We start from the raw sequence: 26,012 nt of genomic DNA, 5'->3' as shown, positions 1-26,012 counted from the left end.
CAACGCTTCCGCAACTGCCGTAACACCACCGTAAGACTCCGTAAGGCCATCTTAACCATTCGCAAGGATTCTCCCTCTCCTTGGACTCTCTGGGCAGCGGGTGCTCCGTCCATGGCTCTCCTGGATAGGTCTTGCCCCCTTGGAAGTCAGCAGCAGAATGAGGGGAGAGCGGGGGGGCCCCCGTTTTTATATTCTGGGCCGGGAACCGTAAGGAACCGCAAGCAAACGTAGAGGCACCGTATCTCCGCCGTGTATATCTGCAACGAAGCCGTAGCAGTCCGTACTAAACCGTAATAAACCGCTGTGAATCGGTCACGGTCAAGCAAAATCCTCTCCTGGGTGTTCACGATTTTGCTCAAAAAATCGCAATGCTGCCGTAGAAAGAACATCCGTGGACGTCCGTAAAAAACATTTTTTTGGTGTGAGGTACCCTTTAGCGGTTAGGGTGCCAGCTTGGGATCCTAGGATCCTGGGTCCGAATCCCGGTCGATCGCTGAATTAACGCCAAGGGGGTTGACTCAGCCTGTCATCCTTCCGAGGTCGGCAAATTGAGTACCAGCTCACTGGTAATTCCCTGTGTGTCGCAAGAGGCGACTAACAGGGTTGGCGGCAGGAAGAGCATCCGGACATTGCCACAAAAAAGGGGACCACGGTGCTCGGAAAAGGCCAACCCCCGCTCTGCGGGGAAAAATGGCCGCTAAAGGTGGTTCTTCTTCTTCTACTGAGGGAGTGCAAACGTTGGATTTCTCAGCTGCTACGACAAATAAAAAAAATGTTTGATTGAATACTCCCATGAATCAAGTTTAATAAATTAATTAATTCGAAGTTCCCCCCCTTTTCGCCCTCAAAACCGCCATCGCAGGGCTCGGCACCTACTTACCTGCTGCGCATCGTATTCATCCGTGCTCTTTTCCTCCATCGCTTCGTTGGTGTACATTGTTTCCTAGACCGGATGATAGCACGAGGGAACATCAAGAAGAGGCCTTCACATTGGACAGCCCTCATTGCGGCAGAAAACGTAAAGTCATCTCAGTCATTGCACACAAAAAACAAGTTTGGATGAACCACGTTGCCATGATATTTTCATGAATACATATTGGAGCGATTACATGAGTATGGAAAAGGTATAAGAAAACTTTATACATAAAAATCATATAGAATTCATAAACATATAAATTCTTCATACATACTTTTTAAAAGAACATTTCCGAAGGGAAGGTATGGAACCAAAAAAACAACGCACACACACACATCTTCTTCTTCTTCTTCTTCAGTATGCGGCACAAAGCTGCGGGGTAGCATCATTGGCGGAAGCGGAGGCTGTGCCGCGTAGGTCGGGGCAGGTTATTTGTTCAGGGTGCCGCTGATACTCTTCACGAAGCACACTGTGGCATCGTTAACGTCCACCAACGAATGCTGGCAGACTCCCGTTTAACGTCCATCCGAGGGACGGTACACGCATCGATGAATCACTCTGTCTGTGAAACACATGAAAGTTTATTGCTGGGTCGGGATTCAAACCCAGGCTAGACAGCTTATAGGCGAGTGTGTGTACCTCTAGGCCATCCTGTCAGCACGCACACCTGCACACACCACACACACTCAACTTCCATCACAGGAGCAAATACCTTTCAACCTACACACCACAGGAAGCTGGCATTAAACTTGTTTGTGTTAACCTTCACTCCGACCTCACAACTCCGTTCAATGATGTGTCCACAAGCACGGCCCCATCATTCCTGTCCACATTTGTCTCTCACAAGCCCTGATTGATCCAGGTAACAAGCAACACCCTGTTGAAATAATTTATTGTGTCTTTCATTACTCTTTATAATTTATTAAATTTCATAATTTATTGTCATTTCATTTCTCAATGGAATACTGTTCCCCCCTCTGGGCTGGTGCTCCTGCCTCACACCTGGCTCGGCTTCACGCTGTTGAAACCAAAGCTTTCAGAATCATTGGAATCTCCCGCGATGAAGTTAACTCCGAGGGCCTTTCACTCACTCACCGCAGACAGGTTGGTGGTCTTTCCGTCTTCTACCGACTCCTCTCCGGCCTTGCTCCCCCAGCTCTCTCTGGGCTCTGTCCCCCAAATATTCCTACAGGTCGCACAAGATCTGCCTGCAACCCTCTTATGGTTAAACTGCCAACATCAAGTCTCTCTGCTCACCTTCACTCCTTCATTCTTCTTTTCTCCCACCCTGGAACAAACTCCCCCACTCCCTTCAATCCCACCCCTCCCTCCAGGTCTTTAAAACAGCTGTTCACCACCATCTCTTATCTTCCCCCATCCAAAACCTTGATCTCTTCTACCCCCGTTAATTCACCGCATCCACTTTTTTTTTGAAATCCCGACTTCTTTCCTTCCTGGAAGTTGTAGCAGTGTCCATGTGCTTTATACCTCTCCCACCCCCCGCCTTCCCATACCTCTTCCCCCCAAACCCTCTCCCTCCCACAGATCTTCCGATGTCCCTGTTATCTGCTGTTGTACTTGTGTGCTTCCCTCTCTCTCCCCATCTTGTCTCCCACTCCCTTGATTGTATGTTTTGTGTGTCCGTTTTTTTTTTGTGATTGATGTCAGCTCTTACTCGAGCCTCGATCTTGTATTCAAAAAAAATAAAATATTAATTCCCTCTGCCACCAAAGGTGGACGAAGGTAAAGAGGTTAAGTGTCCACCCTTATTTGTCTGTCGGTGAACACGATATCTCAAAACATTTACGGAGGGATTCGGATGAAATTTGGTGGACAAGTTGGGTGTTTGACAAGGAGGAAATGCTTCGATTTTGATGAAGGTCTGGATCCGGATACTATGTTTAAAAAAAAAAGTGATTCTTCATCATTTAGAGATGGGATGGCACCCAAAAACGATATCTAGCATGATATCTCAAAACGTTATGGATGGACTTCGATGAAACTTGGTGGATGAGTTGAGTAGGTGACAAGAACACAAGAACAGGCAGATTAGATTTTGGTTGAGATGCGGATGTAGATCCGGTCTATCGGTGGGATACAAAACGTGAAAACTGTTCAGTTCATCCTGGCAGAGGTATGCGCTCTACCGAGTACTGTCAATCTTCTTGATGGTATGCGTTTTAAATATGGCAGAGGTATGCGCTCTACCGAGTACTGTCAATCTTCTTGATGGTTTGCGTTTTAAATATGGCAGAGGTATGCGCTCTACCGAGTACTGTCAATCTTCTTGATGGTATGGGTTTTAAATATGGCAGAGGTATGCGCTCTACCGAGTACTGTCAATCTTCTTGATGGTTTGCGTTTTAAATATGGCAGAGGTATGCGCTCTACCGAGTACTGTCAATCTTCTTGATGGTTTGCGTTTTAAATATGGCAGAGGTATGCGCTCTACCGAGTACTGTCAATCTTCTTGATGGTTTGCGTTTTAAATATGGCAGAGGTATGCGCTCTACCGAGTACTGTCAATCTCCTTGATGGTTTGCGTTTTAAATATGGCAGAGGTATGCGCTCTACCGAGTACTGTCAATCTCCTTGATGGTTTGCGTTTTAAATATGGCAGAGGTATGCGCTCTACCGAGTACTGTCAATCTCCTTGATGGTTTGCGTTTTAAATATGGCAGAGGTATGCGCTCTACCGAGTACTGTCAATCTTCTTGATGGTTTGCGTTTTAAATATGGCAGAGGTATGCGCTCTACCGAGTACTGTCAATCTTCTTGATGGTTTGCGTTTTAAATATGGCCGAGGTATGCGCTCTACCGAGTACTTTCAATCTTCTTGATGGTATGCGTTTTAAATATGGCCGAGCTATGCGCTCTACCGAGTACTGTCAATCTTCTTGATGGTATGCGTTTTAAATATGGCAGAGGTATGCGTTTTAAATATGGCAGAGGTATGCGTTTTAAATATGGCAGAGGTATGCGTTTTAAATATGGCAGAGGTATGCGTTTTAAATATGGCAAAGGTATGCGTTTTAAATTGAGCAAAGGTATGCGTTTTAAATATGGCAGAGGTATGCGTTTTAAATATGGCAAAGGTATGCGTTTTAAATTGAGCAGAGGTATGCATTTTAAATATGGCAGAGGTATGCGTTTTAAATATGGCAAAGGTATGCGTTTTAAATTGAGCAGAGGTATGCATTTTAAATATGGCAGAGGTATGCGTTTTAAATATGGCAGAGGTATGCGTTTTAAATATGGCAGAGGTATGCGTTTTAAACATCAATCTTCTTGATGGTATGCGTTTTAAATATGGCAGAGGTATGCGTTTTAAACATCAATCTTCTTGATGGTTTGCTAAAGTAAATGAATAAATATCAGGAGGTGAGCTGCCTTCATGTGCACAAGTGTGCTTTGTGTTTGAAGTTGTGTTCTTGTGTAAAATCAACAGATGGTTCTCAGAAAAGTGCACCTTGTATGTATGTACTCCTGACTTAAGGTGCAGTCTGCCGTGACAAATGTTTCCGCACATTACAATTTGTGCTACATGGTGAGGATCAGACCAAGATGATGCAAAGAAAATGTAAAGAGCAATATGGCTGGTGTTGGTCCCAATGACAATGATGCACCTCGTAAAAGTAAATTGTATGAAGATCAGGAAGATATTCTCTAAGTGATCAGAAAAGACTCGGTCAGCTCTTTTAATAAGCCCTTGGGGTTGGGAACCACCCTACAGCGATCTTGTTCCAAGCATGCAACACGTTCTGCTCACACATCCCTTTATTTGGGCGGTGTATAGGCAACAAACTGCTGCCTTCATCGCTCCCGAGAAATAAAAATAATAATCTGGGTTATCTACGTGAAGCAAAAACATGCATAGTGCTTATGTGAATATATAATACATCGTGGTTATGTATCTCAGACATTTAGCTCAGTCATGGTGATTTCTTTGTCTGCTTGTCTGTGAGCAGGATATCTCAAAAAGTTGTGGATGGATTCGGATGGCAGGATTTGGTGGACAGGTGGGGTGTGTAACAAGCACGAATCGATTCGATTTTGGTGAAGATCCCGACACGGGATACTAGAATTTTTCAAGTGATGTGTCACCATTGAAAGATTGGGCCAAAAACGACATATAGCATGATATCCCAACGACTTATGACAAAACTTGGTGGATGAGTTTGGTTCAGGTCCGAATCCAGATCCGGCCTATCGCAGTGAGATACAAAACGCAAACTGTTCAACCTTGCAGAGGTATGCGCTCTACCGAGTACTGTTATAGTTCCAACTGCACCCCTCCTTCCGCCCCCCTCCCCACCACCCCCCTGGAAGAAAATGCCGAGATGGATGACAATTTCTTCCCCCCAAAACTTAATGGAATCAAACAAAACTTGCATAGGCACAACTTCAGGGTGCCCTCATTAATCCATGAAAGTTTTAGCTTCCTCGGTCAAATCTTCTCAGAGGAGTAGATGTTGTTGTTGTTGTTGTTGTTGTTGTTGTTGTTTCATATGCAGCCTGTGGCTCATTCATTCCAGAAAATGTGGCTTCCAGAAAAATCATTTTTCTGGAAGCATATTTGACTTTGTGCCGCTGATGCAGTACCCCAATTACCAGTGAGCTGGTACTCAATTTGCCAACCTCGGAAGGATGACAGGCTGAGTCAACCCCCTGGCGTTAATTCGGCGATCGACTGGGATTCAAATTCAGGATCCCAAGTCAGCACCCTAACCGTTAAGCCAACACCAGGCTAATGGAGGAGTTTACAATACACATATACATGTACATTGTACATACTGTATACATGTACAGACACATATACATATCGTTACGGATTCGTCACTTCCGTCTTTGTGGTTTTCATCTACTTGAAGCATTTTTAGTTTCATGTACTATTATTGTTACAGTTTCAGTGTGAAATGGAGATATCTGTCTTCAAAGGTAAAAATAGTGTCTCAGAAGAAAAACGAAATGGGTGAGGGTGAAACCGGAAGAAGAAGAAGAGGCGGGTGAGCGGATCGAGTGAGATCGGGGAAGAAAGGCCTATCTGCTTCGTGGTGTCGAGCAGACCTTGTGGACATTGGTTGCGAGCGAATATTGGTTTCCCCGGGAAAGGGATTCTCGTGACAGTGTCGTTATTGCTGTGGCAAATAAACCTGCGTGACGGGTTTTGGTTCTGAAAGTGAATCATCGCTAGAGAGCAGGTACACCTCCATTACCAGCCAGTCCGCCATTTCATCTCGCACCAGCCATTCGCCTGGTCCCCGTGTGTGTCGTGGATTTTTCCTGGAGCGATCTCCGCTTGGGAACCGCTGATCGTTCATGTCAGCTTCATTGTCTGGTGAACGGAAGGTGTGAATTCCCAGTCGCCTTTTGGGTGACCTATTACTGGACCGACGTCGGCCCGACCTCTCACCAAGCGGCTCTTCTGCAGCGTCGACTGTCAGCCGTCCTGGGTTCAGGTTTCAGTACGACCTTTTCTTGTGATCACCGGAGCGGGGATCGACTTTGGCCTGGTGTCGTGACACAGTGACTTTGGGGAATGTTACAGTTCGCTCACGTTGGAGTACTGTGAGTTATTGATTCAGGAATACATTGGTGGTACCATCATAGGAATTGTATGGTGTTTGCTGTGGAAGTGAGAGTTTCCTTGTACTTGCGTTAATTGTTATTATTGTGTGAGTTTGAATACAATCATTGGTTTTTGTATCAATTGATTGGTGTGGTTCTACCATTGGTCATTGGGACACACACATAATAGCACATCTTTCTGCCGTGACTCCTTTCGGGGCTCAGGGGTACACCGTGACCGGGGTTTGGGGAGGAGCACGTAACAATATACATACACATATATTGCATATAAATACACATATACAGTCATCACCATAAATATTGGCACCCTTGCACTTTTTTCAAATAATGCACCATTTCTTCCAGAAAAATTGTTGAAATGAAAAAAACATTTTGGTATCCACACATGTATTTCTTTGGTTTGCAGTGGAACAAAACAAAAAAAGTTGAAAAGTTTACAAAATCTCAGCTTATTTCACACACGAATCCTAAAATGGCCCGGACAATATTATTGGCAACTTTTAGAAGTTGTTGGAAATAAATAGATTTCAAGCAGGTGATTCTCCTTTACTTTGGAATTAAACTCACCTGTGGTGGGTTGCAATCACTCATTCAACCAGTTTGAATCGAGAAAAGGAGTAATTCTGCTGTTTTGGGTCACTGTTTGTACCACAATGAGCATGATGAAAAGAAAGAAAACCAGATAATTATCTGAGGAGGTCAGACACAAGATTGTAGCCAAGCATGGACAATGGACAATCTCAAAGCTACAAGTCCATCTCAAGAGACCTTGATGTTCCTGTGTCCACTGTAAGCAATGTTATCAGGAAGTTTAAGGCCCATGGCACTGTAGCTAACCTCCCTGGATGTGGCCGCAAGAGAAAACTTGATCGAAGATTGCAGCGAAGGATTGTTTGAATAGTGGAGAAAGCACCTCAATCAACTGCCAAACAGATTCAAGCTGACCTTCAGACACAAGGAAGGACAGTTTCAACTCACACCATCCGTCGCCAACTCAATGAAAGGGGGATCTATGGTAGGAGACCCAGGAGGACCCCACTGCTGAGAGAGAGAGACACAAGAAAGCCTGACTGGAGTTTGCCAAAACACACCTGAACAAGCCAAAATCCTTCTGGGAGAATGTCCTGTGGACAGATGAGACCAAATTAGAGCTTTTTGGTAAAGCACATCATCTCTATGTTTATAGAAAACAAAATGAAGCCTTCAAAGAAAAGAACACCTTCCCTACAGTCAAACATGGAGGAGGTTCAGTGATGCTTTGGGGTTGCTGTGCTGTCTCTGGCACTGGGTGCCTTGAATGTGTGCATGACATCATGAAATCAGGAGATTACCAAGGCATTTTGGAGCGCAATGTTCAACCCAGTGTCAGAAAGCTGGATCTCCGTCGAAGGTCATGGGTCTTGCAGCAGGACAATGACCCCAAACACACTTCAAAAAGCACCCAGGAATGGTTCAAGACAAAATGCTGGACTGTTCTGAAGTGGCCAGCAATGAATCCAGATCTAAATCCCATTGAACACCTGTGGGGAGATCTGAAAACAGCAGTTGGGAGAAGGCACCCTTCCAATCTGGGAGAACTGGAACAGTTTGCACAAGAAGAGTGGGCCAAACTGCCAGTAGAGAGGTGTAGGAAGCTCATTCATGGCTATAGGAAGTGCTTGACTGCAGTTATTTCGTCCAAAGGCTTTGCTACCAAATATTAAGTCTCGGGTGTCAATAATTGTCAATGCAATTTCTTTTTATTTCCTGATTTTAAAGGATATATTAAGTTCTGAATAAAAAACAAAGGATCTGTAATATTGACAGTGACATAAAGAATAGTGAAGACCAAATACTTTTGTCAATTTCAACTTATTTTTCGACAATATTGTGAGTTATTTGAAAAAAGTGCATGGGTGTCAATATTTTTGGCCACGACTTTTGGATACAGTGCAGTCAGAAAGTATTCAGACCCCTTCACTTTTTTCACATTTTGTTATGTTGCAGCCTTATGCTGAAATCGTTTAAATTCATTTTTTCCCTCATCAATGTACACTCAATACCCCATAATGACAAAGAGAAAACAGGATTTTAGAAAGTTTTGCAAATTTATTAAAAAGAAAAAACTGAAATATCACATTTACATAAGTATTCATACCCTTTTCTATGACACTTGAAATTTAGCTCAGGTGCCTCCCATTTCTCTTGATCTTTTAGATGTTTCTACACCTTGGTTGGAGTCCACCTGTGGTAAATTCAATTGATTGGACATGATTTGGAAAGGCACACACCTGTCTATATAAGGTCTCACAGCTGACAATGCATATCAGAGCACAAACCAAGCCATGAGGTCGAAGGAACTGCCTGCAGAGCTCAGAGACAGGATTGTGTCGAGGCACAGATCTGGGGAAGCCGACAAAAAAAATTCTGCTGCATTGAAGGTTCCCAAGAGCACAGTGGCCTCCATAATTCTTAAATGGAAGATGTTTGGAACAACCAGGACTCTTCCTCGAGCTGGCCGCCCGGCCAAACTGAGCAATCGGGGGAGAAGGGCCTTGGTAAGAGAGGTGACCAAGAACTCAACTAAACCCGATGGTCACTTTGGCTGAGCTCCAGAGATCCTGTGTGGAGATGGGAGAAACTTCCAGAAGGACAACCATCACTGCAACACTCCACCAATCTGGGCTTTATGGCAGAATGGCCAGACGGAAGCCTCTCCTCAGTGAAAGACACATGAAAGCCCGCTTGGAGTTTGCGAAAAAGTACGTAAAGGACTCTCAGACTGGGAGAAACAATATTCTGTGGGAATTTGGGAGTTTGTTCGGGGTGCCGGCTATAGCTCACCTACTCTCCGTAAAAGACACTGTGGTATCTATAATGTCCACCAATGAACAAAGCTGACAGACTAGTCCTCCACGTTAACATCCTTCCGGTGGGCGGCACACATACGATATAATGGCACCTAATGCCCTGCATGTGATATGCCAGGTTGACCGTTTATAGCTCGTAGGCTACACACCATATTTAACCAGACTCGGTGGCATCTGCTATGAGTGTCGGAGGTTGGCGGTTTAAACTCAAACCCAGCCAAGTCCCAATAACCCAATAACAAAGACATCAAAAATGATACGTGCTGCTTCCTTGCTTGACGCTCAGCACTTACAGGATGGAGCACGGACAAACAATGGTTAGGGTGGCAGGCTTTGGATCATATGGTCCTGAGTTTGAAGCCCGTTCAGCTGTTTTGCCCTCACCTCATCACCTCATATGAATTTGCCCTCATCAGGACGGCATACTGCAAAAAATATAAATAAGCCCGAAATCTGGATTGGCGGCTCTGCCTGACATTTAGCCAATGGGGACCAAAGAATAAATCTCTGTCTGCTGACAGAGTGGCCGGGCTGAGGCCTACGGGACGGAGGTGACGCTTTGGTCTTGGACTTCGGTCCACAGGAGATCGGGACAGCGCTCGTCACGCTGTTATGTCGTTGGTTATTATCTCCGCCGATCGCACCGCACCCCCCTGGTTTTGGTTTGCACTGGTGGGAACGTTGGTCTGTGTGGCAGACAGGCTGTTGGTTCCTTGCGGGCTATGCGGTTTTTACTGTGTGAGACATAATCCGTGGCTGGTGCTCACCATTAAAGCTAGGAGGTGCCTTGATTCATATATATATATATACATATATATATATATATATGTATATATATATATGTATATATATATATGTATATATATATATGTATATGTATATGTATATATATGTATGTATATGTATATATGTATATATATATATGTATATGTATATGTATATATATGTATGTATATGTATATATATATATATATATATATATGTATATATATATATATATATATATATATATATATATATATATATATATATATATATATATACGTATATATATATATATATATATATATATAGTTGTGGGTGCTCAAAGCCACAAGTGATCGACTTCAGGAAGAATCAGCAAGTTGGTCTTCAACTAACGTAAAAAAACAACCTTGCATTCTCACCTAAAAGTTGAAAAGGATGGCCCAGGCCTAACAGAGCACCCCGTAATGTGGTGCACAGGACTTGGCGCTGTACAGCACAACAACACCAACTTCATATCATAACATAAAACCCAAGCGTACACACTCATCACACACTATTAGGTAATACGCCACCGCACACAAGATTACCTCTGGCCCTTCCGGCTTCAGGTCTTCCTCCCAATCGATTTCCCAATCCTCGTATGAAAAGTCTATGTTGTCCGGGTAGTCATAAAGTTCATACTGCGGCCACATGGAAGCATGGCACGGCATGGAACACAGCCAACCTTATTATACCATGTTTGGTGTGGCACGACACTTCATGCCTTTCTATCCTACTCCACTGTGCCACAACGCTCCGTGCTTCGAAATGCGTATCAAGCTTGCCATGCCAGACGATGTCACACCATGTCATGTTACCTGTTACCTCAAATGGTAAAGCAACACTATGCCATGCCATGTACGACGCCCATGCAACATGATACCGCAGCATACGCGACGCTTCATGCAAAGTAACGCACATGATGCACTAAATCCCACGTTAGGGTGTGTAAAGCAAGGTGATACAAAAGTTGTCATGCTCCACTAAAAGGATCATATTGTGCCACACAGTGGCCCATCATGCTCTAGTTCCTGGTAATCCGATGATGCGCATCATGCCACACCGGTATATTGTTATGCTATGTCATGCCAGGCTGTCATATGCCATGTCACAGGAGCCCCTCTTTGTCATGCACCAGCAACACCCATGCAAGCCATGCCTTAGTCAAACACCTTACATCATGATACATTGAAAAAAATACAACATTCAGCAATTATGTCTGAAAACCCAACATTGCAGTATTCCACAAAGGCCCCGGACAGACAATAATCCTACAAACGCAAGTCGGTCATTTTTGTATTCATTGGATTGGGCACGGATGAGTTTGTTCTTTCGTATGCAGCACAAGGCTGCGGGGTAGCATCATTGGCTGAAAGGGGCGTGGTTGTGCCGCTGATGAAATGCCCTCTACTGGTCAGGGCAGGAATTTGTTCAGTGTCGGCGATAGCTCGCCTCTCTTCGCGAATGACACTATGAGATCTTTAACATCTACCAACGAACGCTGACAGATGGGACGCCGGTAAAACGTCCATCCGAGGGACGGCGGCACACCTTGCCTGCGAAACACCGGGATGACAGCATATAGCTGAGTCGGGGTTCGTACCCAGGCTAGGCAGCTTAGAGGAGAGTGTGCGTACCTCCAGGCCATCCTGCCATCCCAAGGGTGAGTGAGGTGGGAGAATTGAGAAAGATAAAAGATGGTGTTGGAGGGTAGAAAGGATATATCAGAGAAAGGAGAAGCTTCCACCACCATATCCAAAACAATGGACCCAAAAGAGCAACATCTGAATCCCACTAGCAGTTCATTTCCCTATCTTCATTATTTCATTTTATCATGGGTATCGATACCAGATTTGCCATTTATGAACAGTTATTGTAATTAACGTTATTCTAATTCACAATATTTTGCGTTTAATAACTTGACATCACTTGAACAAGCACGATGGAAGGTCTTACCCATCCATGTACAGAGTCCATCTTGTTTATAGGATCGGCCTCTATTCAGGATGCTACATCCATTCATTCCATATGTGCTTAAATCCCAGCTTCACAACTCCTACATCAATTTATTTTTCAAAAATATTGATGCTCATTCGAATGTCATACTCATTTATTACAATTCCCCAAAGAATGCTGCAAACTCCCAATATAATAGGATTTTATAGTATCTCTACAGAGTTAAAAACGTTAAAACTTCAAATTTCATTTGCTAAATCATATATAGGAGTGTTGGTTGACTAGCTGATTAACCTTATATATTACCCTTCAGAAAATCAAACAAACAACCCAAAAGGAAACACCGTCACACCTCATAGGGGTCAGGATCTTGAGATTGGGCCCCGAATGGGTTGGTGTGTTTTGGGGTTTGTAAGGAGTGCTGGCATTCTGGGCTGTACAGCTCGCATTGCAGAGAGGCAGCTTCAGGATCTGGAACTAGAAGAAGCTGCTCAATATCGCCCTGAAAAAAAACACAAGTACATCAAAATAAGTCACAGTTTCCTTCTGAACGTCACAGTTTCCTTGTTGACGTTCGGTTTCCTTATTGACGAGATTATGTAAAATCCTGCAATATTTTATAAGTAATACAACAACACAACAACATGCATTTTAAGGCCATTTTTCCTGCTAGCGGGGGTTAGCCTTGCGATCCCCATGACAATCTTCTCCATTTTGCCCTATTTTCTGCATCTCCCCTTGTTAACCCCCTTGCCCGCATTTCTTCTTCCACCATCTTTAGCCAAGTCTTTCTCGGTCTTCCCCGTCCTCTACTTCCTTCTACATTCATTTCCATCACTCTTCTCAACCAGTCACTTTCATCCTTCCTCAACACATGACCAAACCATCTCAACCTGTTCCTCTTCACAGCATCAATCACAGGCTCTATTCCCATCATCTTTCGCAATTCATCATTTGTCTTCCTCTCTCTCAACGACACTCCGCACATCCACCGAACCATTCGCATTTCCACCCTTTCGGGCCTTCGTTGCTGCTCTACATTCATGACCCATGTCTCGCTCCCATAAATCATAACACTTCTCACACATGCAGCATACAACTTTCCCTTCAGCTTCAACGACACTCTCCTCCTCATCAGCACACCACTCAGTTCCCGAAACTTCTTCCATGCACATCTCACTCTAGCAACCGTTGCCGAGTCTGATCCACCTTCTCCATTCAGCATGTCTCCGAGGTAGCAAAATGTTTTCAAACCTTCCAGCTTCATGCCGTCTCCAAGATCCAACTCAACATTTCCTCCATCTGCAGCTCCCTCTGTGCACACCTTACATTTGAATGTAGCTACCACACTGGTTAATGACCCTCTCAGACCACTACATTTTTGATGAACCCACTCAGCGCACATTGTACATTGAATGGAGTTCACTCCGACACCCTTCCTGCACACAGCACATGGCCACTTCCCAGTTCTTTCCACCTCTCCACATGCTTTACCACTTGCCATCACCTTCGTCTTCCGATATTCACCTTCAGACCTTTTGTCTCCATACATTCCTTCCACTTGTTCATCTTCTCCTTCAGTCCATCCATACTTTCCGCAATCAACACCAGATCATCTGCATACAACTCCCACGGTAAACCCTCCTTTACATTCTGAGCCAGCACCTCCATCACAGCTACAAATAGTAGTGGACTTAGAACCGACCCCTGATGCACTCCCACCTTCACCTCAAACTCACCACTGTTCCCGTCCTTCGTCCTTACAGCTGTGCGCGCTCTTTTGTACATTGCCATCACTACTCTGATCAACCATTCCTCCGCTTCTAACTTCCACAATGCCCATGTCAATACTTCGCGTGGAACCCTATCGAATGCTTTCATTCAAATATCGAAAATATTTTATAAGTAATGTAAGTATTACATTTTTTCGACTTCAGGCATTGGCAGCCAGTTCATGAAGGGCTTGGGTAAAAAAAAACATACCCGTCTGAATGTTTCTATATCCAGTCAATGGTGAAACTGCAAATGGGGAATCCGCAAATGTCATGGATGGAAACCCTTACGTCATTTCCTCATTCTGCTTTAAACTCAAAATCTCGATATTTTCATTCCAAACAGCATCATTCATCATTCCAATCACAAACAAAAAAAGAGCAATCAGAGATTGCAGACCCTCGCCATGACGTGTTTGTGTGGTGTATTTTGTATGGTATTTATTAGCTGCTGTGTTTGTGTCGTTTATTGACGACGTAGATTTATGTTCAATCCAATATGGCTGCGAAACCACCTGATCGATGACATCGTCAAATTAATTATCCTATACAATCTTTGTGTAGATCATGCTCAAGAAATTTGATCGGATCAAGCATTATATTTATCTAATTATGACGTCATAATGTAGGCACCAATGGCAGCATCATGAATATATGTTGTTCCCCATGGGGAGTACTTGACAATAAGCCATGCTTCATTTTTTTTTCCATCGAGTGGTTTCGAAGATATAGAGGTGCAAAGTTTTTCCAAGATGGCACCCGTACCACGTGATCTATGACGTCATAATTATCATTAAAAAATTCTACAGGAAGAGGCTCTCAAATCGTGAAAATGGCTTGTCAATCGAACCAACGGGTTGTTCGGGTTAGGGTTAGGGTTAGGGTTAGAAACTCATTCTGTGCGGACAAACATACTCATTCAGAAAAGCATACTCATTCTGTACGGACAAACAGAGAGACAAACAAACAAACGGACCCAAATGCAATACCCTCTCCTCTGGCAAAGGTAATGGATACTACAGTGTTAATATATCAAAACACTCGTATAATGTATTCCACAGAAAGTTATTATATTTTCTTTTAGTAAAATATGCAACTGCAATGGTTATAAATGCTGTCCTCCTGTCATGTGACCAGATCTTCAGCTCTGATTGGTGCACGTTTGTGAGGACATACATATGGACAAACAAACGCTGTTCTAGACGGCATTGCCCTACAAGGCTATTCCGTAAAAAAAAATTTCGCCGTTGATGCGGCGCCTTTTACACCTTATTTAACAACAACAACAACAACAGGCATTTTAAGGCCATTTTCCCTGCTAGAGCGGGGGTTAGCCTTGCGGTCCCCATGACAATCTTCTCCATTTTGCCATATTTTCTGCATCTCCCCTTGTTAACCCCCTTTCCCGCATTTCTTCTTCCACCACCTTTAGCCAAATCTTTCTCGGTCTTTCCCATCCTCTACTTCCTTCTACATTCATTTCCATCACTCTTCTCAACCAGTCACTTTCATCCTTCCTCAACACATGACCAAACCATCTCAACCTGTTCCTCTTCACAGCATCCATCACAGGCTCTATTCCCATCATCTTTCACAATTCATCATTTGTCTTCCTCTCGCTCAACGATACTCCGCACATCCACCGAACCATTCGCATTTCCACCCTTTCCAGCCTCCGTTGCTGCTCTACATTCATGACCCATGTCTCGCTCCCATAAATCATAACACTTCTCACACATGCAGCATACACCTTTCCCTTCAGCTTGAACGACACTCCCCTCCTCGTCAGCACGCCACTCAGTTCCCGAAACTTCTTCCATGCACATCTCACTCCAGCAACCGTTGCAGAGTCTGATCCACTTTCTCCATTCAGCATGTCTCCTCGGTAACAAAATTATTTATTTAACACCTTATATTATGAATTAGGAGCCTGGTGTTGGCTTAGCGGTTCGGGTGCCAGCTTGGGATCCTACGATCCTGGGTTCAAATCCCGGTCAATCGCTGAATTAACACCAGGGGGGTTGACTCAGCCTATCATCCTTCCGAGGTCGGCAAATTGAGTACCAGCTTGCTGGTAATTCCCTGTGTGTCACAAGAGGCGACTAACAGGGTTGGCGGCAGGAAGGGCATCCGGCCATAAAACATTGCTTCAAAAAGGGGATCATGGTGCCAAACAAGGCCAACCCCCACTCTGCGGGAAAAGATGGCCTCTAAAGGTGGTTCTTATTTAACATTATTATTATTAAATTATTGTTATTAAATTTATTATTTTATTTAAATTATTATTACTAGCAACGGTACCCGCCCCATGGGCGGGGCTTCAATTGGGAGGCCCAAATGAAAAGGCAAAATATCAGAAATTGAAGGCTTTTTTTATTTTAAACGATTCATATAAACATCCATTGAATCATATCACATGCAAATCATCAAAATCTAAACAGTACATGGCGCCCATTTTGAAAAAAGATTGAATTCTGCAAAACGGAAGCGGCCGCTACACGTCTTTCTCAGTCGCACGTTTATGTGTGAAGAGTGTTTGCCGAATCTGTAACACGGAAGCGGCCGCTACACCTGTTTCTCAGTCGCTTTGCACACGCTGCCATGTTACTTTGGAGCCGCACGTTTATATAGGAAGAGTTCGTCAGGGGTCGATCTACTCTCTCCTGGTACGTAGAATAAACAGTATTTGTAGAATTTAAACAAAAAAATCCACATCACTGTTCATATCGGTAAATATTATTCCATCGTGTTTGGAAAAACTGGAAAATTGGAAAACAATATAGCCTATTTTACTCCGTGGTCCCAGGAATATCCACCCAAAATATCGTTGCGATCGGTTGAGCCGTTTTTGCGGTACCTTCAAACGGACGGACGGACATTTGGTGAATTGTAGTAAGATATTATTATTATTATTATTATTATTATTAATTAAATTATTATTATTATATTTATTATTTAAATTATTATTAAATATTAACTTATTTAAACACCTTATTTAACACGTTACATTAATTATTCGTGCCTGTTGTTTGTGTCCTTTATGAGGTCCTTAAAAACAGTAAATCTGTTTGGAATGATTTTCAATTGTGTTTGACTGGCAGACATGCAGAGTAAAAAAAAAAGGATCTCACTCCTTTCTGTACATGCATGCCTCGTGTTGGCTTAACAATTAATGTGGCTGGCTTAAGATCTTGGGGTCTTGAATTTAAGCCTCTGCCGTGCGGTTGAAATAACACCAGGTGGGTTGACTCAACCTGTCATCATTCCGTTGGCAAAATGAGTACCAGTTTACTGGGGTAATAAGCCATTGGAGTATAGTGCGTTGGAGTGGCGATCCATCCAGGATTGTATTCCTTTGCCAATGAAACTGCTTTGGCAGCTCCAAAGCTCCTCATGGCGTGAAAGGAATAGTTATTTATTATCTCTGCACATGTGTGAGGTCAACGCACACACATCCAGGATTATTGAAGAAAAATCTCTTGGAATGAAAGACTGAAAACAAAGGATATTTGATTGAAGTACAAATCAGTGACATCACTGTGCATGGCATGAATTTATTTATTTATTTTAACAATCATGTCAAGCTTGCTTTGCTCATTACAGTGTGATCAGTTGAAGGAAACCCATCGTTTGTTAACGTGTTTACGCGTGATCGTGTTTACGCGGTTGAAGGGTGTTTGTTGCTTCATGGCGTTAATTTTCTTTCCTCTTTCCAGGCACTTTCTTAGTTATTTGTTTATAGGCTGAATAATATACGAGCTGTGTTTTATCTTGACAGTTGTATCAAAATAAGATTTACGACAGATTTTAACCCTTACTTAAGGTAATCAGCACCTATTGAATAGAACATAAAGATTGAGTACAAAGGGATAAACATGCTGTAGTGATTCCAGAAATGTCCTATTTGAGAAAAATGTTTAAAATTCACTTTGCATTTAAAAAGGTGTATGTGGAGGTGTTACAGGTTCTGATAGGATGGTGCAGAGGCTTACCTTACAGTGGAGCTGTATAGTCTGGGTTTGATTCTCGACCTGACTTGGTGCTTCGCAAGCGTACGTTGCATCTCAACGTGTTCCGTCAATCGGATGGACGTTTAGCCGGGTATCCGTCTGCTGACGTTAGTTGATGGATGTAAAATATTCCATGGTTTGTATTGTGAACAGAGGTCGAGAGTTATCACCGGCACCCAGAACAAATTACAAATTCCTTCCCAAATCGGCTCGTCGAATGTCAGGCCTAGCCGGCTAGTTCGTGAAAGACTTGAAACAAACTTCCGCACCTCTGGCCAACAATAAGGTGGGAATAATTTCAGCCGTGAACTGGTGGTGGAGGTGGAGGTGGAGGTGGTGGTGGTGGTGGTGGAGGTGGAGGTGGTGGTGGTGGTGGTGGTGGAGGTGGTGGTGGAGGTGGAGGTGGTGGTGGTGGTGGAGGTGGAGGTGGTGGTGGTGGTGGTAGTTGTAGAGGTGGTAGTAGTAGTAGTAGTAGTAGTAGTAGTAGTAGTAGTAGTAGTAGTAGTAGTAGTAGTAGTAGTATTAGTACAAGTTTGACACGTTCACATCCTCCAATTAATGTCACATATACCCAGCAGAGGGCGCCACAAAAATGTCCGAAAAGGACAAAGTTTCAACTTCAAGTAGAATATTTTTAAAAAGATAGAGCAAGACGCACGAAAAGGTGTACGCGTACGGACGCCTTCAAGATGGCACCATATCTCCATGGCAACACTCCTGAAGATTTGGAGATAATAATAATGTGTCCCCCTTACAGGGGAGCAGGAGGAGGATATTAATCCCATCAAGCATGCACAAGTGTTGCCAACCCATGGATTTTTTTTGTGATATATTTTTTAAATACCGAGCGTCAAGCAAGAAAGCAGCACAAACTCTTTGGTATGACTCTCCCGGATTTCAAACAGACCCCCCAGACTCAGGAGCAGATGCTTTAGCCCTTACACCTGGTGATACCCCCCATGAATGATTGACAGACTGTGCGACATACTATTTAGTCCAGCCACTATTGTACACCGCTCCTTTCCTATGCCATCTCCAGGCATTGCAAATCGTCATTGCCGGGCACCAAAGGGGGCTCGGCAGTGACGCACGCTGAAAGAGAGTACTCAGTTTTCACTCTGGTTTCTTGTTTGTTTTCTTTCTTGTTTGTTTTCTTTCTTGGTTGTCCGGACGATATCTCAGCCATCCTTTGAGCTAGGAAGCTGAAATTTCGGCACAGTCGTGAGCAAGTCCTTTGTCAAATACGGTATTTTTTGTTTTTTGAATAATCAATTAATTGAGGAGTTATTTAATTATTAGCGTTTAATTAAGTACTTATTTAATTAATTAAATTTCATTTCTCTTCTGACCATTATTAACTCAGGCACCTTTTGAGTTAGGAAGCTGATATTTGGACATGCCAATGACCAGGTGATTTGGCTGCAAAGGATATTTTTGATTTATTAATTAATCAATTAATCGATTAATTATTTAATTATTCGATTAATGACCCAAAAAAATTTTTTTTTTAAGTTACAGATTCTGATGAAATAGTGGTAGTTTATGTGTTCTCTGACCAAATTGATTAATAATTTAATTTTTTTATGATTATTATTTATTTATTTTCATTATTAATCATTTATTTATTTTCTTTCTCATTTGGCCAATATCTCAGGCACCTTTTGAGCTGGGAAGCTAATATTTGGACATAAGTGACCAAGTGATGTGGCTATCAAGGATATTTTTGATTTATTGATTAATCATTTCATCTATTAATTATTTATTGATTAATCGATTAATTATTTATTGAGTAATCAATTAATTATTTAATTTTTTATAAATGACTTATTTAATTAAATTTCTAAAAGATACATCTTCGGATGAAGCACTAGTGGTTTAGTTATGCGATTAGCCAATTGATTATGAAAATATTTTGTGATAATCTTTTATTGATTTTAATTATACAATTAATCAATCAATTAGTGTACACCTCTCCCTCCCAATGCAGCCTTAATGAGCTGCACTGCGGTATTGCCGGGCGCCGGAGGCGCCCCGGCAATGCCGCGCTGCAGCATATTTAATTATTTGGCATGGGGCGGTGTACTTTGAATGTATGTGTACTTGTTTGAATGTTTTTTGTTCCTCTTGTTTTTAACATTACAAAAAATGTTTTAACATTTTTTGTCAAACAATTTCCTCGAACCTTTTTGTTCTTGTTTTTAGTCTCTTGATGACTTAGTATTTGAGGAACAGTGGCTGACCTTGGCCTCAGATATTACAGCTGCGCATATGAAACACCTGGAACTTTAATGCCACGTTATTGTATGTACATGGGAGGAAAGAAAGTCAGTCATTCATCACCAACACTCCTTCACGGAGTGAAGCAAAGGGCACTCCTGACAAGTCATGAACGTTTCCTTGACTGAAAAACAAACCCTGGACCGGATGCTGCTCTGTTGTAGGGTGCTGTTGATTTGGGGTGAAATGAAAATGTGTGAAATTTGAACGTTGTCCAGCTTACCGCCACCAAATGGTGGAGTTACCCTGCGCTCGCGAAGCGAAAAGCGGGGTGACGCATTCACGAGTGCCGTGTGCCGTACGTGTCTGAATTTTAAAAATTCATTTTCTCGGCAACCGTTGGTCCAATTGACATCGATTGACATGAAATTTTCACCATAGGAGGGCCTCCTCCTGTAGGATAATTTAATGGTTATTATGACGTCATAGATCACGTGGTCAGACGCCATCTTGGAAAAACTTCACACCTCTATATCTCTGAAACCACTCCATGGAAAAAAATTGAAACATGGCTGATTGTCAACTACTCCCCATGGGGAATAAGATATGTTAATGATGACGTCATCGGTGCCTTCATTATGATGTCATAATTCGACAAATACAACACGTATCCATCCGATCATTATTAAAACAAAATTCAGTAACTGTTGGTCTGATGGACACTAAATTTTCACCATAGGAGCGCCTCCTCCTTTAGAATATTGTAATGATAATCATGACATCATAGGTCATGTGGTACAGGCGCTATCTTGGAAAAACCGAAAAATGTTGCACCTCTATATCTTCAAAACCGCTGCATGGAAAAAAAATTGAAACATGGCTCATTGTAAAGAACTCCGTATGGGGAATAGGTGTCGTTAACGATGACGGCATTGGTGCCATAATTATGACATCATAATTCGACAGGGAAAACGCTTAGTCTTATCAGTTTGAAATGTATTGAGCCTGATCTATGCAACAATTATATTAGAGAATATAAATTTATGATGTCATCGCTCACGTGGTCTGGCAGCCATATTGGATCAAAGGAAAAAAATGTTTAAAAAACAGAAGGGTTGGCTTGCAACAAGTTGACTGCGCAGGGTAAGTATTCTATGAACACCATCTAGTTCTTTATCGAAGTTTTTGAACATGAGATTTGAACCTGAGATCTCAGCATCATGAGATGTGCTCAGACAGCCTTCTCAACCTAAATGCAGACAAGGCAGCGGACTTTATGTCCTCGTCTGAAGGATTCAAGATGCAACATCTGGTACTTCCACAGAACAGAGTTTTCTTTTCGTTTTTAGTTCTTAATTAAGAACTCGATCTTAATTAAGAAAAATTCCATAGATGTTGTGATGCAATAATCTCACAATGCAGTCTAACCTAACCGTCGTTAAAGGTATCAGTGCTGCCGGGTAGTCTCCTGGCAAAGAATGAATGCACTGGGTGGTTTGACATTGCCTTCCCAGCAGTAGTCAGGGCAGGAATTTAACCAGGGTGGCAACACACAATGGTTTACTCTTGCAAAAGACCCTGGGATCTTAAAACTTTCCAGCTAATGCTGGCAAATGTGTCTCCAGCTTAATGCTCATGCGAAAGAGAGCACACCCAATGAATCAAAGCTCTGGCTGTGAAACACCAGCAAGGGGGTTCATAGTTGGGTCGGGGATGAAAACCAGACTGGACAGTTCAAAGGTAAAAGCACTACCTCTGTACCATCCTGTTAGACCTCATATCAGTTGTGCATGTTTCTTCATAATTAAAGGCCGAGGTCCGTTCGGCCGAGGCCGAGCTTAGTGAGGTCGAGGCCGTTTTATTCCTGATACGTGAAACACCCTGCAACCCATGCCTACAGAAAAGGGATTTTTTTGAAACGCCGGCCACATTTCCCATTCAATCATCATGTAACTGTTTAAAACAATTCCAAGGGTATGTGCTCTCATGGTGATGAAAGTTTTGTGTCTGTCTCTTAAGCGGTTTCGAAAAAAAACGAATTTAAAAGGGAATAAACGTGAAAAAGTGAGGGCTTCGGCCGATGTTCTACAGCATGTTCAAGGATGGTTGTGGATGCCTATTACTAGTTTATACAATAACATGCATAGATATGGTGGCGTTTTAAACAATGTCCCCAACCCCAACCCCAATTATAGTACCGAATACATATTATATCCTGTGATTGTAGTGGATTTCTGATTTCTGATGTAGTGGTCTGAGAGGGTCATTAACCAGTGTGGCAGCTACATTCAAATGTAAGGTGTGCACAGAGGGAGCTGCAGATGGAGGAAATGTTGAGTTGGATCTTGGAGACGGCGTGAAGCTGGAAGGTGTGAAAACATTTTGTTACCTAGGAGACATGCTGAATGGAGAAGGTGGATCAGACTCGGCAACGGTTGCTAGAGTGAGATGTGCATGGAAGAAGTTTCGGGAACTGAGTGGCGTGCTGATGAGGAGGGGAGTGTCGTTGAAGCTGAAGGGAAAGGTGTATGCTGCATGTGTGAGAAGTGTTATGATTTATGGGAGAGAGACATGGGTAATGAACCTAGAGCAGCAACGAAGTCTGGAAAGGGTGGAAATGCGAATGGTTCGATGGATGTGCGGAATATCGTTGAGAGAGAGGAAGACAAATGATGAATTGCGAAAGATGATGGGAATAGAGCCCGTGATTGATGCTGTGAGGAGGAACAGGTTGAGATGGTTTGGTCATGTGTTGAGGAAGGATGAAAGTGACTGGTTGAGAAGAGTGATGGAAATGAATGTAGAAGGAAGTAGAGGACGGGGAAGATCGAGAAAGACTTGGCTAAAGATGGTGGAAGAAGAAATGCGGGCAAGGGGGTTAACAAGGGGAGATGCAGAAAATAGGGCAAAATGGAGAAGATTGTCATGGGGACCGCAAGGCTAACCCCCGATCTAGCAGGGAAAATGGCCTTAAAATGCATGTTGTTGTTGTTGTGTTGTTGATTGTAGTGGATTTCACACTGGCTATATCACCAACCTCAAAGGCCTCATCTTCCATGACGGTACGTCCAAGCAACAGCACGCCATTGTTGGGCAAGTTATCAGCGAGTGAGCGCTGCAGATGATGCTTCGGTGTCGGCACGCAGTCCACGTACAGCGTTGCGCTTTTCTTGTGCACACTCAGTGCCACACGATGCCACCTGCGTGGTAGGGTGTTGCGGTGATGCACGTAGAGCAGTGATACATTTGTAATGAGGTCAAAGGGTAAGATGGCAAAAGGCAGGACGAAGGTGATACAAGGAGGGTGAGATACATATTAAATAAATAAATAAATAAGATAATTAAGTAAATAAAGGCATACCTCCCATCAGCAATATTAACAGCAGGGAAAAGTGGGAAGCGGTGAGGAGGAGGTCGCTTATTCTTGTCCTGGTAGGCAAGAAGTGCGTCGGTGCCGAGGCGCAGGGCAAGGCGTTCGGAGCCACTTGCGTCGTACAAAGCCAGGAGCACCGGATGTGACCCTTCCTTTATTCGTACAGTTGCCAACAAAGAGAAGTCTCTCTGCAGTCCAGATTCTGTGAGGCCAGTGGTGCAAATAATCAGGAATGGGGATGCAGAACAGAGTTGGACTCGGCACATAAAGTTGAACATGAGTAAATAAAGATTATGGCAAAAGTTCGAAAATTGCTTGATGTGTTCCTTGAGAGAATTTCACAATTACAGATTCCATGTTCTACTTCCAGGCCTTTGTTTAAGTGAACACTGTGATGGAAGTACTGCTGCTAAAGAGTCTGTCTCTGTGTCTCTGTGTATCTCTGTGTGTCTGTGTGTCTTTGTGTGTGTGTCTCTCTCTCGCTCGGTCTCTCTCTCTCTCTCAACGGAAAGCCCACACAGCATCACTCAATTGCCAATCCTTATGCAAGGCCACAAACCTGCATTTCAGTCCAACGATATTTAAAATCTCCACCTGTTATTATTATCCCTACGCTTTAAAAAACGGAGGACATTGAAATCAGCTCCATCTGTCTGTCCGTCCATCCATCACTAAATGGTTGTCACCAAACTTGGTAGTTATGATCACGACATGGCAAGAAAGTGTGAGAGCAGTATCAATTTTTGGCCACACCCCATTGGGCCATGGGCAGCGTCAAAAGGTCAAATACCAAAAATGCAACGACGGGAACATTTTAAAACATTTTTTAATGAAACTTTGTGTATGCAATCGACATTGGGGGGACGCATGAAATATGTAACGATTTTTGGGATTTGGCTCACGGTTTATGCCCCGAAGCTGGGGAGTTAGGTCAAAACAGTAGATTAAAAGTTAAACTCAAAATTTGATGTTGGGTCATTCCTAGTGGAACTTTTTCCTTCTTTTTCCTTTTTTCTTCCTTTTCATCCTTCAAATTTTCTTTTGGTGGGATGCGTGTGGATTTGCAATGGTAGGCCATCCACTTTGTTCTGGTTTTTAAATGATTTAGGTTGCAATCATTTTCTTCCCAGCTCTGGTGACATCTTGTAGGAATATTTCTGGAATATCTATTTCCCTTGTGAAATACAGTACATCAGTTATTACACTGCAGAAAAAATTGAATTCAAGGAATCTTCTTTTGTCTTCTTTCTTTCTTTCTTTAACAGGTCAAAGCCGATGGAGAAGTTGAAATAAAAAGTCTCAGTTCCAAATACTCTCCAACCCCAATAGATTCAGTTTGAATCTTGTTGTCTTGAAGAAATGCTCGAATTATCACGCTTACACTTTACCATTGCTTCATCCCATGTGGAAAATGACATATGCGACACTGATTTACAAAATTAATGTTCAAAATAAATCTGATTCGCTCAATTATCTTCCAATAAGTACATTCACAGAATTGAACAATGTTATGGGATCTATCATTGCAGTCAGTATGAGATCTCATCTCTTTTTCACCTTGCTCATTACCAACCATCAATTGGGGTTTTGGTTTCATCACTCTGCTTTGGACACGTCTCTCATTCTCACTCGGCTATGACAAGGTGCTATAGATCACAGACAAAAGGTAAGAATGATCCCCTTGGATATGGCTGGTTGTATCGACACAAAGTAGCATCCCCCATTGTGGTCCTTTAATTCTGGTAGTTAGTTGCCTTCTTTTTTTTATACCTGAAAATACAAGAATATATGCTTTCAAAAAACATTTGCAGATTCTTACAGGATTTGGATGTTTTTTCAGACAATCTTCAAATCCTTCTTAAGGTAAAGTTCTAAACATCTTTTTATACGCTCTCTGCCATAAAAGAAACCGACCACGTGATTGCTGTTGATGCGACTTATATATGTGACATCATGAGACACAGATGAGGTGTAAACCTCTGATAGAGATAAACGCTGAATAGTTACATGTCCATTTCATTGTGACCTAATCACATAAGGCTGCGTTTTAGTGAATGATTTCACATGGTGATCCAACATGGAAGTAAAATCTCAATACCAGATATGTCCACCTCTGGCAGCAATCACTGCATTGCCCCATCATCGCATTGACTGTAGGGGCACTCTACTCTGAGCGTGGCGATTGGCATTCCCATCAGCTCCTGTTCCAGCTCTCCGAGGCTCTGTGGCTGTCTTGACAAGGTTCAAACGCAATGATCAATGATATCCCAGAGATGTTCAATTGGATTTAAATTTGGCGAGATGACAGGCCAGGTTGTAATCACATTAACGTTGGCATTGACAAGAACATTCCTTAATGTTTGAATGGCCATGTGAGCAGGAGCATTGTCGTGCTTAAAGATGATTCCTGGACCATGTGGTTGAAGGGTAACACATGTTGATGGAAGATATCAATGTATTGATCTGCCATCAGATTGCCATGAATAAGAATCAAATTGGTATTAAAGGTTTCAGCAATACAACCCAACATCATGACACTTCCAC

At 42.8% G+C, this 26,012-nt stretch overlaps 1 protein-coding gene across 1 annotated transcript in view; it reads right to left on the bottom strand.

The window, feature by feature from the left end:
• The window catches only part of LOC137422950 (uncharacterized), a 295,425-nt gene that overhangs the window by 199,810 nt on the left and 69,603 nt on the right, over nt 1-26,012 (bottom strand). Inside the window, exons 3-7 of the mRNA XM_068109635.2 lie at nt 23,457-23,670; nt 23,133-23,295; nt 12,449-12,598; nt 10,689-10,781; nt 881-943 (exon numbers count right to left, since the gene is read on the bottom strand). Of these exons, the coding sequence (XP_067965736.2) occupies nt 881-943; nt 10,689-10,781; nt 12,449-12,598; nt 23,133-23,295; nt 23,457-23,670 (683 nt within the window). The remainder of the gene's footprint in view (nt 1-880; nt 944-10,688; nt 10,782-12,448; nt 12,599-23,132; nt 23,296-23,456; nt 23,671-26,012) is intronic.

This window comes from Myxine glutinosa, chromosome 3 (assembly GCF_964187855.1).
Source record: "Myxine glutinosa chromosome 3, kmMyxGlut1.1, whole genome shotgun sequence".
Lineage (NCBI taxonomy): Eukaryota > Metazoa > Chordata > Myxini > Myxiniformes > Myxinidae > Myxine > Myxine glutinosa.
Note: the sequence above shows the minus strand (reverse complement) of the source record. Positions and strands in the feature narration are given on the sequence as shown.